Genomic DNA, 16084 nt, shown 5'->3' on the forward strand with positions numbered 1-16084 from the left:
AGAGGAGAGGCAAAAAGGGCCAGTTCCACTCCACAGAGTGGGGGTTCCTCCTGCTGGGAGCTTGGCTTCTCTGCCGGAGGGAAAAATTCATTCCAGTCCCCAGAATAGGGGGTTGATAGTATTTATTCTACATAGTAATAATAATAATAATATTTTATTTATATCCCTCCCTCCCCACCGAAGCAGGCTCAGGGTGGTTAACAACATAGGCAGTGTTTTGATTAAAATCCTCAAGGCATTTAATTTAACACTGCTGCTTATGGGATTTTATCATTGGAACCAGAAATCTTCCCAGAGGAAATACACTCTTACTTGCTGCAGTGAAGTTGTAAGGGCTGGTCTGCGTTGCATTTCGGCATTTGATGCTGGTTCTGCTCTCTGCTTCATGTCCTGGGTTCCCCCACCCCACCCCGAGGAGAGCCAGACCACCTGTTCCTGCACTTCAAAGAAGTTTGCCCATGGAAGCTCTTTCTTTCTGAGAGCCAGTTTGGTGTAGTGGTTAAGTGCATAGACTCTTATCTGGGAGAACTGGCTTTGATTCCCCACTCCTCCACTTGCAGCTGCTGGAATGGCCGTGGGTCAGCCATAGCTGTGGCAGAGGTTGTCCTTGAAAGGGCAGCTGCTGTGAGAGCCCTCTCCAGCCCCATCCACCGCACAGGGTGTCTGTTGTGGGGGGAGAAAATATAGAAGATTGTAAGCTGCTCTGTTTGATTCAGAGAGAAGGGCGGGGTATAAATCTGCAATTCTTCTTCTTCTTTCAGCTGCCTTCATAGGGCAGCTGAAGCATTTAAAGCCACCCTTAGTGCCTCAGAGCAAATGAGAATTGATTTGTTTCAGCTGGGCAGTGTTGAGGGAGGGCACTGAGCTTTCTCCAGGCTTCATCAAAAGAAAGCAAGCACTTCATTTTAGTAGATTTGTCTTTTGGGAGCTGCTATGATAATACTGAAAGGCATAGCCCTGCTTTGTTCTTACTCTGAGCTTACTAACAGCCAGTTGGTGGTACTCCAGCTAGCTTGCTCTTGGTGAGCATGCCTAGGGTGTCTTCAACTCCCCCCCCCACCCCATGCTCTATTGCAGATTTTTGCATGGGCCTTCGTTTCAACAGACCCTGTGGTGTTGGTCACACGAAAGCTTCCCAAATACAGGGAACATGAGTATTTTTCTTTATGTCTTTGTATCCATGTGACCCGTCTGCTGCTCTGTACCTAGTTGGGTACAAATGTTGTTGTGCACTCTTTTCTTTTGATCACTACACAGAATAAGCATTGCTTAATCACTCTGGATCTCACTAATGAAAAGTTCTCTGCCCTCCTATAGCCACCTTTGGAAGGACTCCCAGCAGGAACAGTCCAGTTGTACAACCCTGCTCAGTTTGCACAGGTAATAATGATCCTTGTGGTATTCATCCTCACAATAACTCTGAGGATACCAGTCATTCTTTCACTGAGCTGTGGCTGGCACAGGAGGGATATGAAAAGCTAAACCAGAATTTGCTCCAAAATCCATGTCCCCGTTTGAGGTTGGAGAGGCCTCATGGGCGCATTAGGAATATTCTTGCACAAGCCATTCTATGCTGACTTGGGGAGAGTAACACAGAGTATGATGCTTGTGTCTAGATTCAGAAAGTGTTTAGTCCCCCCACCCCCCGTTACGTTGGTAAAAATTAGATCCAGCCAAGGTGTTTGAATTTAACAGTACTGTTTTGCCTTTTCAGTCTGCTGCAGTTCCAGGAAGCTCAAGACTAGGTAGCAGAACTGGACAGAGAAAATACCCCGTTTTAAAATAGCGTACAGCAAATTACTGCTTTGTGCGTGGATATTTGAAGAATTACTCAAGATCCCATGGCACATAGAATCCATTCTCAATAGTGGGAGGATGATCAGTTTGTATGAGTTGTCTGCTTAGATAAATTACCAAACACACCTGTTGTTCAGAAGCCAGATAAGAGAGGGAGAAACCAACAAGCATGTAAGGACTACATTCAGTTTCTTACAAGAATGGAAGGCGCCGGGTTGTTCCCCTCCCTTCAGCTTCCATGACTGGGATTTGGAGACTGCTCTTCAATGGTTCGTTACATAGTTTTAAAAAGTCCTTCCCTATGTGTAGGGAATACACGCATCTCCTTTTAACATTGCGGTTTGTGGCCTTACAGGGATTGGGACACAATTTTTATGCTTATAGACCACCAGCTGGGTTTTATTATTTTCCCAAAGCATTAGGATATTTGGCTGAGATCTTTTTCCTTGCACATCGATCCTTTTTCTACTTTTTCCTTTGGAGGAAAGCATAGCTCATCCAAATAAACAGAGACATATAATGAATGGAAACAACAAAACTGTGATTTGTAATCTAAGAGTTAACTGGAAATGGATTTTCCTTGCATATGTCTATAGTTTGTGTCTAGGCTCCTCGTTAAGTCAACTGTCTGGTCTGAAACAGCAGCTCTTTGTGCAGAAGGCATTGCTGTCCTCTCAGATGAGTCCTCTTGACGTGCAATATGGCTCCTTCTCCCTCTGTTAAAACTCCAGAAAACTAAGCAGGAAGTGGTAACAGCTGAAAAGCTTTCTTTTTTAAACTGTAGCATGGGAGTCTGGTTTTCTGCCCTTCTGTTTCAAATTTCTTCCATTATCACAGTGACTGAGGTCTTAACTAACAGGTGCACCTTTACTAAATTTAAGTGGCTTCAGATTCAGCAAGCCTCTCCAGTGGTTGACCTGAAAGTTCTCTCAGCTTTGTTCAGGAAACCCCTGAAACCTTCATATCTGCATAAAAAAAGTGAGCAGCCCAGCAGGAGGGGAGACTAAATAGCTGTGCATTTGGTCAGTATTACCCTGGCAGCCACTTCACTCAGATACCAATAAGACTGAAGGATAGAATGTTAATGTGGGGGTCTTGTGAATTGATCCCTTATTTGGGTCTAGAAATCCTTAAGTATGTTATGAAGGGATTGTGATCAGGAGGAATTAGTAACAATCCTGCAGCGGCCTGTCACCAAGTCCTTCTCAGATTCATCTTTTCCCTTCTACAGAACATTCTTTTTTCAGATATGTCTTTTCTGTCTGTGTAGACAGCCAAATGTCCTTCAAGAAACTTCTTTGGAGCAAAGAGCCACTGTCTCTCCTAAATGTTAGATTGACAATGTAAATTCTTAAATAAAATATTTTGCGCTCTGAAGCACTTTTCACGTTTTACTTGACTTGTGATTATTGCTGTTGCAAATTGTACATCAGGCTGGTGGATTCTGGGCAGTCAAAGAAATGTGAAGAACAGCAAGGTGAACAAAAATGGGTAATGAGGCTTATCATGAGTGTACATGTTTCTTTCTGCATTTTAAGTTAAATATGGAGCTACTGTAATGGATGTAAATGTACCATTATGATCATCTTTGTAGCTTCTGTGCAATCCCGCCATGGACAAGATGATGCCCGAGCTTTAGGAGAGTAGGAGCGCCCCTCCTCCCTCAGGTGCTTTCCTGCCAAAATAATCAGCTGACTGGAAGGAGAGGTAGTATTCCCTCAGTTCTATTTTTTGCCACCACGGAGAGATGATCTCTACTGCTGTTCTCTGTGTTTTGAGGCTGAGGAGGTTTTATTTCTCAACAATTTTTCTTTTTTGTCATCACAATAAATGGCCATTTGGTGTGCCTTGTCTGCCTAGCGGTTGACACAGCAGAGCTGCCTGCTCTTGTCATTAGTTTTTCCTGAAGGCATACAGATAGAGCTTGGCTCTCTTCAAAGGCCTGTGTGCCAGCTTGGATGAAGGCCTATCCCCCCTTCCTGGTGAGGTTGTGGTGAAAAAGGAGGCTAGACTCAGTGGCCCTCATATCTGCAGGCTTTGCTTGTGTGGCCATGATACCTTCAGTTCTGGGCAACGGGAGGGGACAACTTGGCAGCAAACAAATACAAAAATAGGTGCTTAACAGGCACCATGCAATTGGTAACCTCAATTAATCTTAGGTTTCTATCATGGAGCTTATCCAAAGCATTACAGGCTTTAACCAAGTCTACCTTTGAGTCCTTGAGTTCCATACAGTTGAAACTTCTTTTGTGGAAGGGAGCCTTGTTGCCATAATTTTAGCAAGAAGGATCTTAGAGTTAAGAGCCCTCTGTCAGCGGAGGGGCATTGAAGTTCCAAGAATGAAGAGACTTGTCTTGGTTCAAAACTAAGTTTCCATTTATTGATTACAACAACGTTACTCTCTACGCAGGTTAATTGATACTAATAGCGAGTTAGGTATGAGCTCAGGCATTTATAGGCATACATCAAAGCATAGGGGTTTTAAATCACTTCTCACCATAAGGCAGAGGCTCTGCCACTAAAAGTAACCAGTTCCCATATCTGTTATCTCTTCACTTGCACAGCCTGTCTCTCCTCCTCTGCTGTGGCCTTGCTCGTCCCTGGCAGGCGCCTGGGAACCGGCTAGATGTTTTACACTTCAAAGACCTTTGACACTTTAACCACCCCTCCTTCGCATTCCCCTGTAAGTGTTAGTAAGACCAGAAATCATAGGGTTAGTAGGTTCACATTTCAACTAAAAGTAAACTTCAAGGCATACAAGCTCTCAGTAAGGAAGGATTTATGCATAGTTACTATGGATCAGACTTTGCACCTGTAAAGTGTATGAAGCTCAGAGTCCAAGGAAGCTCTCAGAAATCACAGGATGTTTCACATGAACAGTGGCTGCTTCTGCAGCCTTTGCTACGAGAGTTCCAATAGGGAGCAGCAACTTGGTCTTCTTTTTTTGACCTTTGTTGGTGTTATAGAGGTTAAAAAGATAAAAATAGTCCCTTACACAAGCACCAGTCATTTCCGACTCTGGGGTGATGTTGCTTTCACAACGTTTTCATGGCAGACTTTTGACGGTGTGGTTTGTCATTTCTTTCCCCAGTCATCTACACTTTCCCCCAGCAAGCTGGGTACTCAAGATAAAATGGATCAGAAGGATCTTAGAGTTATAGAATTGATCAGCAAATTTCTATAGAAGCTGCCTTCAAAAGATGAGCTCTCCAGCAGGTGTTGGTCTAGTGGTTTGAATACCTTAATCCCTCCCAGAGTTGTCCAGCTTTGTCAGTGTGGAAGTTCCCCTGCTGAAGGAGAACAAAACAATGGACTTACCTGAAGGTTTCTTCTTCAGCGGAACAAAGTCATCCAAGTTTTTTTCCTACTGAAAGGGAGATTATTATGAACACATTTGTGAGTTCGCTGTTCTGGTTGTCAGTTAAGTGATCCGACATGTCTTGGGGTCAAAAATTCATTAGGAGCTATGCTATTTTAAGGACACGCTCTCTAGGTCCTGGGAGGCATACAAAAATTGGAGAGGAGGCATGACCTAACCAGTGTGAATGACTTAACCTTGCTGAAGAGAAGAAACCTTCAGGTAAGTACAGTGTTTCGTTTTCTGTGTGCAAGATACTAGGTTTTATCCTTGGCATCTCTTACTGAAAAAGTCTGGTAGCTGAGACTCCTTTAAATTATGTCATATATTATCTATGGTGATTTACTCTACCCCCCCCCCCCCACGCCCCCTTCTTTCTCTGATCTGCTGGCTTATCCACCACATTCCCTACAGTTCATCTTCCTGACCTCTCATCTAAATGGAGATTGCCTGTCTCCCATTAATTAGATTACTCAGTTCCGTGCAGCAATTTACCCGTTTAAACAATTTTATTGATAACATATGGTAACAATTTCCGTTAATAATTTCTTTTCATCTATCCCATATGCTTCTTTCTAATCACCCCGCCCCCCGTTACTTGACCCCCGCCAATGTTGTTTACTCAAAATACTAACATTAAAAGGTACCGTTAATTACTAAGAACTAAAATTAATATTCTTCTTTCTTCTAAAGTTTAATCATTATCAAAAATTGTCCAAAGTCCTTTTACTTTCCACTCGTCTTCTACGTAACTTCTAAATTTTTTCCACATCCTTTTAAAATCTTCTAAATCGTAGTCTCTTAAAGTTCTTGTTAATTTGTCCATCTCATTTTTACAATCCAATCCCATTTTTCTCGAATTTTTTTGCTTCCATAACTGCGCATATATTGTCCTAGTAGCTGAAAGCAAGTACCAAATTATAGTTCTATCTTTTTTTGGAAATTTTTCCATTTGTAATCCCAACAGAAAAGTCTCTGCAGCTTTCTTGAATTCATATCCCAAGATCCTAGAAATTTCTTGTTGGATCATCTGCCAATACTTTTTCACTCTTTCACAAGTCCACATATGGTAGAAAGAACCTTCATGTTTTTTGCATTTCCTACATTTGTCTGGCATCTTGTTATTCATCTTTGCCAATTTTTAGGAGTCATATACCATCTATACATCATTTTAAAACAGTTCTCTTTAATACTCTGACATGTTGAAAGTTTCATAGAGTTCTTCCATAAATATTCCCATGTATCCATCTGTATTTCTTTATTTACATTTATTGCCCGTTTAATCGTTTGAGATTTCACTACTTCGTCTTCTGTAGACCATTTTAAAAGTAACATAAGTTTTTGAAATTAATTTTTCATTATCTCCAAGCAGAACTTTTTCCATTTCTGTTTGCTCTTTTCTTATTCCTTCAGTTTTAATATCATTTTCCACCAAACTCTTTATTTGTTGCATTTGAAACCAATCGTATTTGTTATTCAACTCCACAGCAGTTTTCATTTCTATTTTGCCACTTTGTATTTTTAATAGTTTATTGTATGACAACCATTTTTCCTCACCTGTCTCAGCTGTTATTTTTATCACTTCTGCTGGCACTATCCATAATGGTTTTCTTTCATCACCATATTTCTTATATTTCATCCAGGTATTCAACAAATTATTTCTTATATAATGGTGAGAGAAAAAACTATCCATCTTTTTCTTCCCATAATACATATAAGCATGCCAGCCGAATTTATTTCCATGACCTTCCAACCCTAAAAGTTTTTATTCAACAGCGTCACCCAATCTTTTATCCACACTAAACAAACTGCTTCATTATATAATCTTAAATCTGGTAATTGGAATCCTCCTCTTTCTTTAGCATCTATTAAAACTTTCATTTTAATCCTTGGTATCTTCCCAGCCCATACAGATTCCGAAATCTTCATTTGCTATTTGTTAAATTGTTTACTATCTTTCACAATTAGAATAATTTGAAACAAATACATCATTAGGGTTTGTAGGATCTTTCGGGCTCAAGTGCCGTGTTCTACTGGAGAAAGTTTTCCTTCCAGACGTTTCGTTTCGTTCTCAGCTGAGAACGAAACGTCTGGAAGGAAAACTTTCTCCAGTAGAACACGGCACTTGAGCCCGAAAGATCCTACAAACCCTAATGATGTTACCAGCCGTGAAAACCTGAAATCTTTGATAAATACATTATTCTCGGCAAAATATTCATCTTAATTGCAGCTATTCTTCCAAGCAATGACAAGTTAAGCTTATTCCATTTTATCATATCTTCATCCATTTTACGCCATAGCTTTTCATAGTTATTTCTGAACAGGTCAATATTCTTCATTGTTATTTCCACACCCAAATATTTTACTTTAGAGGTAACTTCTCATCCTGTTAGTCTCTGCAACGCCTTTTGTTTATTTACTTGCATATTTTTACATAAAATTTTTGATTTTTCTTTATCAACATAAAATCCCACCAGTTCTCCATATTCTTGTATTTTAGCTAACAACAAAGGTGTTACTTGTGTAGGATTTTCATTTATAAACATTATATCATCTGCAAATGCTCTATATTTGTAAATAAATCCTTTAACTCTCAACCCTTCTATTTCTTTATCATCTTGTATTTGCATCAATAAAATTTCACGAATCATTATAAACAACAAAGGTGAAAGTGGACAACCTTGTCTTATACCTTTGCTGATTATCATTTCATCTGTAAGATCTGCATTTATACATAACCTTGCACGTTGTTCAGTATATATTGCCTTTATCATTCTTATAAAGTTTTCCCCCAACTCTATTTTCTCCATTATTGCAAACATAAAGTCGCAGTTCAAATTGTCAAAAGCTTTCTCTGCATCTGGAAAGAATAATGCAACTTCCTTCTCTGGATGTTGTTCATAATCTACAATATTTACAACAGTTCTAATATTGTCTCTTATTTGCCTTTTAGGGAGAAATCCCGCTTGGTCTTCCTTTATGAAATTTATCAAATATTGTTTAAGTTGTTCTGCCAAAATTCTTGTATATATCTTATAGTCATTATTTAATAATGAAATTGGTCTATAGTTCTTACATTCATGATATCTCTATCTTCCTTAGGAATCAAAGAAATTACAGCTTCCTTCCATGTATTTGGTATTTTCTCTTTTATTATATTCATCAATTTTTGAAGTTTCGGTACTAATTCTTCTTTAAAAATTTTAAAAAATTTTGCTGTATATCCATCTGGCCCAGGTGCTTTTTCAATTTTCATTGCATTAATTGCTGCTTCAATTCCTATTTTTTCAATTGGATCATTCAAATTATTTTTCATATATTCAGTTAAGGGTGCTATTTTAATCTTTTGCAAATACGCTTCCATCCTTTCCTTCTTTACTTTAACACCTTTTTACCCTATAGAGGATGCCCAGAATTGTTTTCATTATTTCTGATACAAACCTAACATGGAAATGTAACAGGGCTTCAACCCTACTGCTTCTGTTGATAAGACTACAGCCACTGGTTGTGTGTGACATGCATTCTCTAACCTTCCTATTTGGATTTCTGATGATGTTACAAATCCAGGGTATAGATCCTTTCACATTTCCCTGGTGCTACGTTTAGAATATGTTTTTCTAGTATGAAACAATTCCAACTGTGGTATGGAGACACTGAGGATTCTAACTTATGCCTTCTCCATTCATGAAGCTTCATGATCCTCTGCCAGGGATTGTCTCTCAGTCCTCATGTCCCACATGGTCAGTGTCCTCACGCAACGCAACCTTATAGATTGGTAGAGAGCCTCACACACTTGGCTGTTCAATGCTGCTTTAGGCATCATGGCCTCTCCAAAAGAGTGCTGTTTTGACAGTCCCTGCAGTTGGGACACTTGTTCAGAGCTCACTGTTCTAAGACAGTTCTGGATGAAGGTTATTATGTGACACTAAGCAGCCATTACAAAGATAATGGGTCGTCTTTGAGAGATTCACACCCACCTCCTTCATTCAGTGAGCTTGCTAACCTCCCCAAGTGGCCAGAAGCCAGAAAGATGAAAATGGGGTTGCACTTACATGTAACACATCCCTCCCTGCCTGCCCCGCTATGAAATCTCTGTAACCTTGGTGTCTTAGGGTCTCTGGCGGCGACATGGAGAGAACCTTTCCTACTCTGATTCGATTTTCTCCCCTCCCCCTTCGGAAGGTAGAAAGCTCTTAGTCCAATCAAACATAAAATATTTCAACATTAGATAGCAAGGGCACCCCCAAAGCAGGCCCTCCAGAGCTGACTAGAGTGGACAGGTAGGAATGGAAATGTTTTCTCCTTTTCCCATCTATTAGTACAGTTAGTGGAAGATCTGATTAGACTAATCATGTTGTTGGTTGTACTTAACAGACATGGTAGAAATGGTACCAGATCACAACCCCCTCACTACGCAGAACAGCATCACCCAATCTGTAGTTTGCCCTTTGCAGCTACAGAACAACTCCCAAGTCTTCCTGGGTAATGCATTTGACTCTAGAACCCTGGAGCCTTGTTTCAGGCATCTGATGTGTGGACCATGCCATCTTATTGAGATGTTTGGAGGCAGAAGTTGGGATTAAGAAGGAAGGGGAAACTGGATCTCCTCCAGGGTCATTTGGTCTTTCCACACACACACCCAGTGACTCCTGCTTCAAGCCCGGAAGATGGCAAAAAACCTCAAAACTCACCATGATTCCTGGCCAAACTGGCCTGGAGAAAAATTGCTGCCTGACCCCAAAGCAGTGAACAGCAATTCCCTGGGCATGTAAGAAAGGCCACAACCCTTCCTGCTCTCTTCATGATCTGCGTAAGTTCACAGAATCAGTATTACTGTCAGATGGCCATCTAAAGAACGAGAGCCCACCACCTCTTGAGGAAACCTGTTCCACTGAGGAACCACTCTGTCAGAAAGTTCTTCCTAAGTTTGGTTGAAAACTTCTGATTTAATTTCAACCTGTCTTCTGGGGCAGTAGAAAACATCTCTGCACTATCCTCTATATGTACTTTAAATTGTACTTAAAGTGCCTATAGAAGTACTTAAGTCCCCTTTTCAGGCATTGAACTCATTTGTTATGGAGGGCCAGATCTGCAAAGTTGTATCTGTAATTTTTTTAGCAGGATTAACAAACGGGAAAATTTATATTTTAATGGTCTGCTTCTGATCCAAGAATCACCTCATCTAGATCATTCTGGCCTGCTTTTAATGTACTTTATGTTGTTATTGCCTGGTTTGTTTTAATAGCATCGGTCAATTTGTTTCCTTCACTGATCTGTTCTAGTAGTTTTGTTTTTATTATCTTAGCTATAAATTGCCTCAAGCAGGTTTCTGCAGAGGTAGCATAAATTTTCTTTAAAAACAATGAGAGCACAACAAAGTAACACAAATACGACAGCTACTTTAAAAGTAAACTGGAAAAAGGAAGAAGAAAAATGAAATTACACAGAAAAGGAATGCAAACTGTGAAGAAGGCAGAGAGGCGGAATTTGGGGCAGCCGCAGCTCCGAAAGGGAGGGGGTCCCTGCCTCTTGAGCCCCGCGCGGCCCTTCCTTCCTTCCCGGCTGCCCCCCGCGGCACCAGCCCGCGCGGAAGGAGCGCCTCGGCCCGGAAGACCCCGCGGAGGAGGCCTCTTCCTGCTGCTGCTGCTGCTGCGCGCGAGGCCCGGCCCGGCCCAGGCGGAAGGGGAAGGACGGCGGACGGGCACGGGGGCCGCTCTGCTACGCGTCGTCTTTGTGGTGCTCAGGCGGAGGGGCTTGAGGGAGGCCTGCCTTGAATCAGGGATATCTTCGCGCTTTTCTCAGCCAGGAATTCATCCGCGGAAGGAGCTTTGCATCTGGCGGACTTGATCTTGGTGAGGATGGCCGTATCCACCTGTGTGGTTCCACACCTTCAGATGCAAGCAAAGGCTTCAGGTGCAAGAGAAAGGCAGCCCTTCATTGCAACGAGGATGCCAGGGCAGTTGAATGTCAGTTGGCACCTTCCATTTTAAATTCTTGGCTAAAGAAGGTAGTGAGCCGTAACTAGCTCAGTGGTATTTCTTGCACTGTCTGGCCTGTTTGTTTATTATGCCCTTTGTTTGCTCCTAAATAAAATACGATAAAATGCCAGTGGAAAAATGCAGAGGGCAACATTCATCTAGGAACTGAAAATACAATAAGACATCTTCAGAGTGTCAGCAAGGGCCATACAGAGATACAAAGCCCAGACAAATAAAAATATTTACACTTGGCATCTAAAACTTTGACGAATAGGTGCCAGGTGTAGCAAGAGATCTGTCTCTCATTGCCCTCACCTTTCTTTAGAGGGTGCCTTGCATCCCTATGGTTACCTGCACTCCAAAGGAAGCCTTTGGGTGATGCCCTGCTGCAAGCCAGTATTCACTTGACCACATGCCTGGGTACATAGCTCAGTCTTAAATGATGCAGACCAGATAGCTTGTTAAGTAGATCTGGTTGTAGCTGGCATTGTTGTACAGTAAATGAAGGGTGCAGATTCAGCCTTGCATAAAAATGAACCCAACCTGTATTTGTGAGTTCTCCCTCCAGCTGACAAATCATGATGATCCCATAGTAGCCCATGCTATGGGATGATTCATGCAGATGTTAATCCATGCTTATTTTGCACAGTATTTTATTCTGTTTTTCAGACATCTGGAAAAAGGGACTGTACAAAGAAGAAAGATGTATGAGTGATAGGGGGTGTGGCAGTGCTTCATCAAAACTCACCACCCTCACAAGATTGGGTGTCGTTTCCCCATGTTTGTAAAAGCGTATCCATGAACACATTTTGCAAAAGGAAAGATATACTCACCCCCCATCCCCCAGTCTGGTTGCTCAAGTACTTTTGGTTTTCCCTAAGTACACTTACCCAGAAGTATGTCCTGTTGAACTTGATGTATGCAGGATCATTACTTGGAAATAAATCCGGTTAATATGTGGAACATTTTTAAGGGAGTCTCAACTGGAAAGCATTATTGTGATCTTAAAACAAAATGACTAGGCAGCTGATCAGTTTCATTGGTGCATTTTACAGTGCAGATTAGTTTCTTTGCATTCCTCTCGAAGACCACTGTCTTCCCTTCTTTTGTGTTCCCCTCCCAATTATAAAAAACATGCCCTCGGATAAACTAAGGGAGGATAATTCTCTGATTTATTTGTAGCTGGTGCCATGACATGAACCCTCCCAATGGATTTTGCCAGAATACAATGCAGCCCTTTACTGCAAGCAATGAGGGTAAGATGTCACAAAACCCACAACCGAAGGGAAATAGTCGCACTGCCAGAAAAGAAGCAGGTGACAGCGGGACTCTTCTTTCAGAGGACCTGCAAGAGGTTGAATCCTCCTTTCTCAATGATGATACTCTAAGATTCCCACCAGAAGGACTTCAATCCAGTATGAAGTTTAATAAATCATTTACTCCAAAGCCTCCCCAGAAACCAAGGCTTGAGCGAACCTCCTCTCTTGATGAACTGATCTGGCGGAGGAGGCGACTCTTCAGAATGAGCCAGGAGAGCCTGACAGATTCTGCTGAGGTGGGCTCCTCTACCAGGTCCCTGCAGGGGAGTCCTGGATGGCTCAGACTTGCCTCCTGCACCAACCATAACCACAACCAGGAGTCTCCGCACAGCTTGTGCAAAGCCTCTGAAACTTCCAGTGTTGGGCAAGGCAAGGTCCGTCTTTCCAACTCATGTGAGAAGATGTCTCTATGTAACAATCCTCAGCTGCCCAAAGTAACACCCATCCATTCTCCCCCCTCTCTGGAACTTGATGGCTCCTTCCGTGCTGTGAGGACAGCTAATAGGATTGACCCGGATTGTGCAGATTACAGGCCGTGTTCCCACAGTTTGTGCACAAGGATAGGCAGCAGCTGGAGGGACACCAAGCTGCACAGCAGAGGGATGGTCTGTGATAACTGCTCCACGGCCTCCATGAAGTCTACCTTCAGCCTTTTGACACCCCTCCGTGTCAGAGATGTGCGGAGCAGGTATGTCTTTGTAGCAGTGGGTAGAAATGGAAAGGCCTGGGGGGAAATCTAGGAAAATTCAGTGGGGGGGGATCTAAACCCATTTTTTCCAATAGAAAGATGGGAACTTTGGAGGAGCACCGAAAAAAACCCCTATGTTATATTTTCCTTTTTTGAATGGGACAAGCTTTTTCTTAAAAGGCATTTCATTCATTCCAAGCATATCAGAAATCTGAAATCTTTTAGTTTTCAACAATCCAAAAAGAACATAGTGTTGAACATTATTTGGATATTTTACTGCAGGACATTACAGGTAATATCCATTTTCCAATAAATTTATTTCACTGTGAACTAAATCCCAACCTTACATTATTATTTTAGACTTTAAAGTGACGCCTCAGATGCTTTCGTATGAGTCTGCTGAAGTCAGATGATTTATTCCCCCCCCCCCCCAGTATGAGGTACTACAGAATCAAACCCAAAGCAAGTTTTAAATCTTCTAGGATAATATTATTTTATTATTATTTATTATATTATATATTTCTCTGCCCTTCCCAGTTGTCAGGTTCAGGGTGGTTTACATCATGTATACACAAACAGATTGAGATATTGTAAGAAAAGTACTCAGATCAGGTTCAGATATTTTTTATTGTACTCTGTATATTTAAATACTGGTTTTGTTTGATTTTAATTTATACCAGTAAAGGTACTGACTGACTGACAGTTTCAGACAGAATATGCCAGTTGTGGCCATTTGTCGAAAAGAATGATTAGGTTACAGTGATCCAGCCTCTGATCTAACCCAGGCCAGATGGTATGCTGGGCTGCCTTTGAGAATGGTTGGAAGATTCAGCTCATCCAAAATGCAGCAACCAGGCTTCCGCTGGGTCTTGGAACAGTGATCTTGTCATTCCTGTGGTGAAAGATCTGCATTGGCTGCCCATCTGCTTTTACACAAAGTACAATGTTCTGGTTCACACCAATAAGGCCCCCAGTGTTTTGGAGCTAGGGGACCTGAAGGCAGTGATGTGGATTTTCTGCGGGGGGGGGGGGGGGGGGGGGTCTGATTTTTTTGAAAAGTATTTAAATAACATTAGCAAAAGACAGCAAATGCACCATGTACATACTTGGACCAAGAACAAACACTGTTGTTTGTCCCTGATTTATATCTCACATTTAATGCATCTAACATGATTGATGTGTAGCTCAGCACACCTGACAACTACTACTTGAAGAACATCCTCCTCCTCTCATACTGTCCAGTCAACAGTGCTCACAAGTTTGAGTGCTCCCACCTGCAGCAGTGATGCCAGTGGTGACACCTTGCCTGTGGAATAGCTCCCCCCCCTTCTTGAGGCTTGCCTACACCTGCTCTTTTGTCTTTTAGATGCTTGGCCAAATCATTTAGTTCTACCAATAAGTTGATCTTTTAAAACTGTTGCTGTGATCAACTCTAGCTTGAGGGCTGTCTTTTATATTTAAGACTTTTTAAGATATAGCATTTAACAAGATTTTAGACATAATCTGTTTCTAGTTGCATGTTGCATTTTCCATTCCTAGCTCTTCACTCCATTTGTGCTGCAAATTAATTACCTTTTCTCAAGTGGCAGAGGAAACTTTATATAAATTCTTTTGTAACATTTCCAATTATGACCTGTGCTAAACTACAGCCTAACCTACAAAAGGACAACGCCCGCATCCCAGAGCCTGGCAGGATTGCAGATCCTGACATCTTGCCCTGCCAAAGATCAATCCCCTTTTGGTTTATGAGGAAACTGCTTGTGGAATTGTTTAATCACTTGACGCTGACATCATAAGCTTTAACCCATTAATTGTGTCCTTCCGAGAAATGCTTCTAGCTAATCAAATAGTACAATACACCCTTAATTATCTTAAGAGTCCAAAATCTGTTTGACTTCATAATGCGGTTGACCATCCATGAAAATGGGGGATGGGGCAGGTGGTTCTGGGTGCCACAGGTCTGGTCCAGGGTCTCTCTGGAGCAGACTGAAATGCAACACAGCGGGTATATGTTTTAAATTCTTCAGCCATTCAAGTTCCACAGTTACACTGTTAACAAGTCTCTTTACCTTGAAGGGGCCTAAAAATTCCCACCCTAGTTTTTTTGCTTGGCTGATGTCACCTTAAATTCTTAGTGAATTCATAACACAGGGTCCCTGGGGTTAATGTCCCAAGTGGGGGAGGGGGCTCTTTTTAACAACTTGATGCTTATAATCCAGCTTTGCTTTCTCTAAAATCTCCTTAGCCACCTCCCATTGCTTGATCAAGCTGTTCCACTACTCAGTTAAATCCCCCTTCCCTGCAGTAGGTTGTTCCCCCAGTCCCAGCAATGGTTTGCCCACAAATTCCTGTCCTACTTGGAAGGGGGTCACCCCTATAGAGCTGTGCAAACTGTTATTGTAGTAACATTCAGTATAGGGTAAAAAGTCCATCCAATCAGATTGCTGATGATTAATATTGCTCCTACATTTCATTTGTTCATACTGTTTGGCCATCAGTTTCTGGATGATAGATAGAGCTCAGTCCTTGTTCCATGCCAAACATCTTTAGAAAGTCTCTCCAAAAGCGGGCCCCAAACTGAAATGACCAGGCTTTATTAGCGGGCCCCTATCTGAAATGACCATGTCAGGAAATGAGTGTAATCTCACCACATGCTGCATAAACAACTTGGCCAGCTTTTTTGCAGTGGGCAGTTGAGTGCATGGCACAAAGTGGGCTTGCTTCGATCTACAATCAGCAGTACACCCTTTTTCTCTTTGCTAAAGTCCATGGATACTGTCAACCAAGGGGGTCTCTAGAGGCTGCAAGAGACCAGTGGTTTTTCTCCCCTACTTTCCCCCATTATACATGTTTAGTATGAACTCACATATTAGATGTCTTTGAGCATGGCTGGCCACCAGAACTGCTGCTGCACCAGGTGTAAAGTTTTTACAAATCTAAAATG

At 41.8% G+C, this 16084-nt stretch overlaps 2 protein-coding genes across 4 annotated transcripts in view; both read left to right on the top strand.

Moving 5' to 3' along the window:
- The window catches only part of SEC16A (SEC16 homolog A, endoplasmic reticulum export factor), a 62253-nt gene extending 59079 nt beyond the window's left edge, over nt 1-3174 (top strand). The window contains exons 30-31 of the mRNA XM_060251732.1: nt 1318-1380; nt 1715-3174. Of these exons, the coding sequence (XP_060107715.1) occupies nt 1318-1380; nt 1715-1786 (135 nt within the window). The 3' untranslated portion in view covers nt 1787-3174. The remainder of the gene's footprint in view (nt 1-1317; nt 1381-1714) is intronic.
- Nucleotides 3175-12260: 9086 nt separating this feature from the next.
- INPP5E (inositol polyphosphate-5-phosphatase E) overlaps nt 12261-16084 on the top strand; it is a 128423-nt gene continuing 124599 nt past the window's right edge. The window contains exon 1 of one of the 3 annotated variants that reach the window (XM_060251196.1): nt 12261-13140. In XM_060251196.1, the coding sequence (XP_060107179.1) occupies nt 12329-13140 (812 nt within the window). In that variant the 5' untranslated portion in view covers nt 12261-12328. The remainder of the gene's footprint in view (nt 13141-16084) is intronic. The other 2 variants (XM_060251195.1, XM_060251193.1) reach the window with 2 other exon arrangements.

The sequence above is a fragment of the Heteronotia binoei genome, chromosome 12 (genome assembly GCF_032191835.1).
Source record: "Heteronotia binoei isolate CCM8104 ecotype False Entrance Well chromosome 12, APGP_CSIRO_Hbin_v1, whole genome shotgun sequence".
Lineage (NCBI taxonomy): Eukaryota > Metazoa > Chordata > Lepidosauria > Squamata > Gekkonidae > Heteronotia > Heteronotia binoei.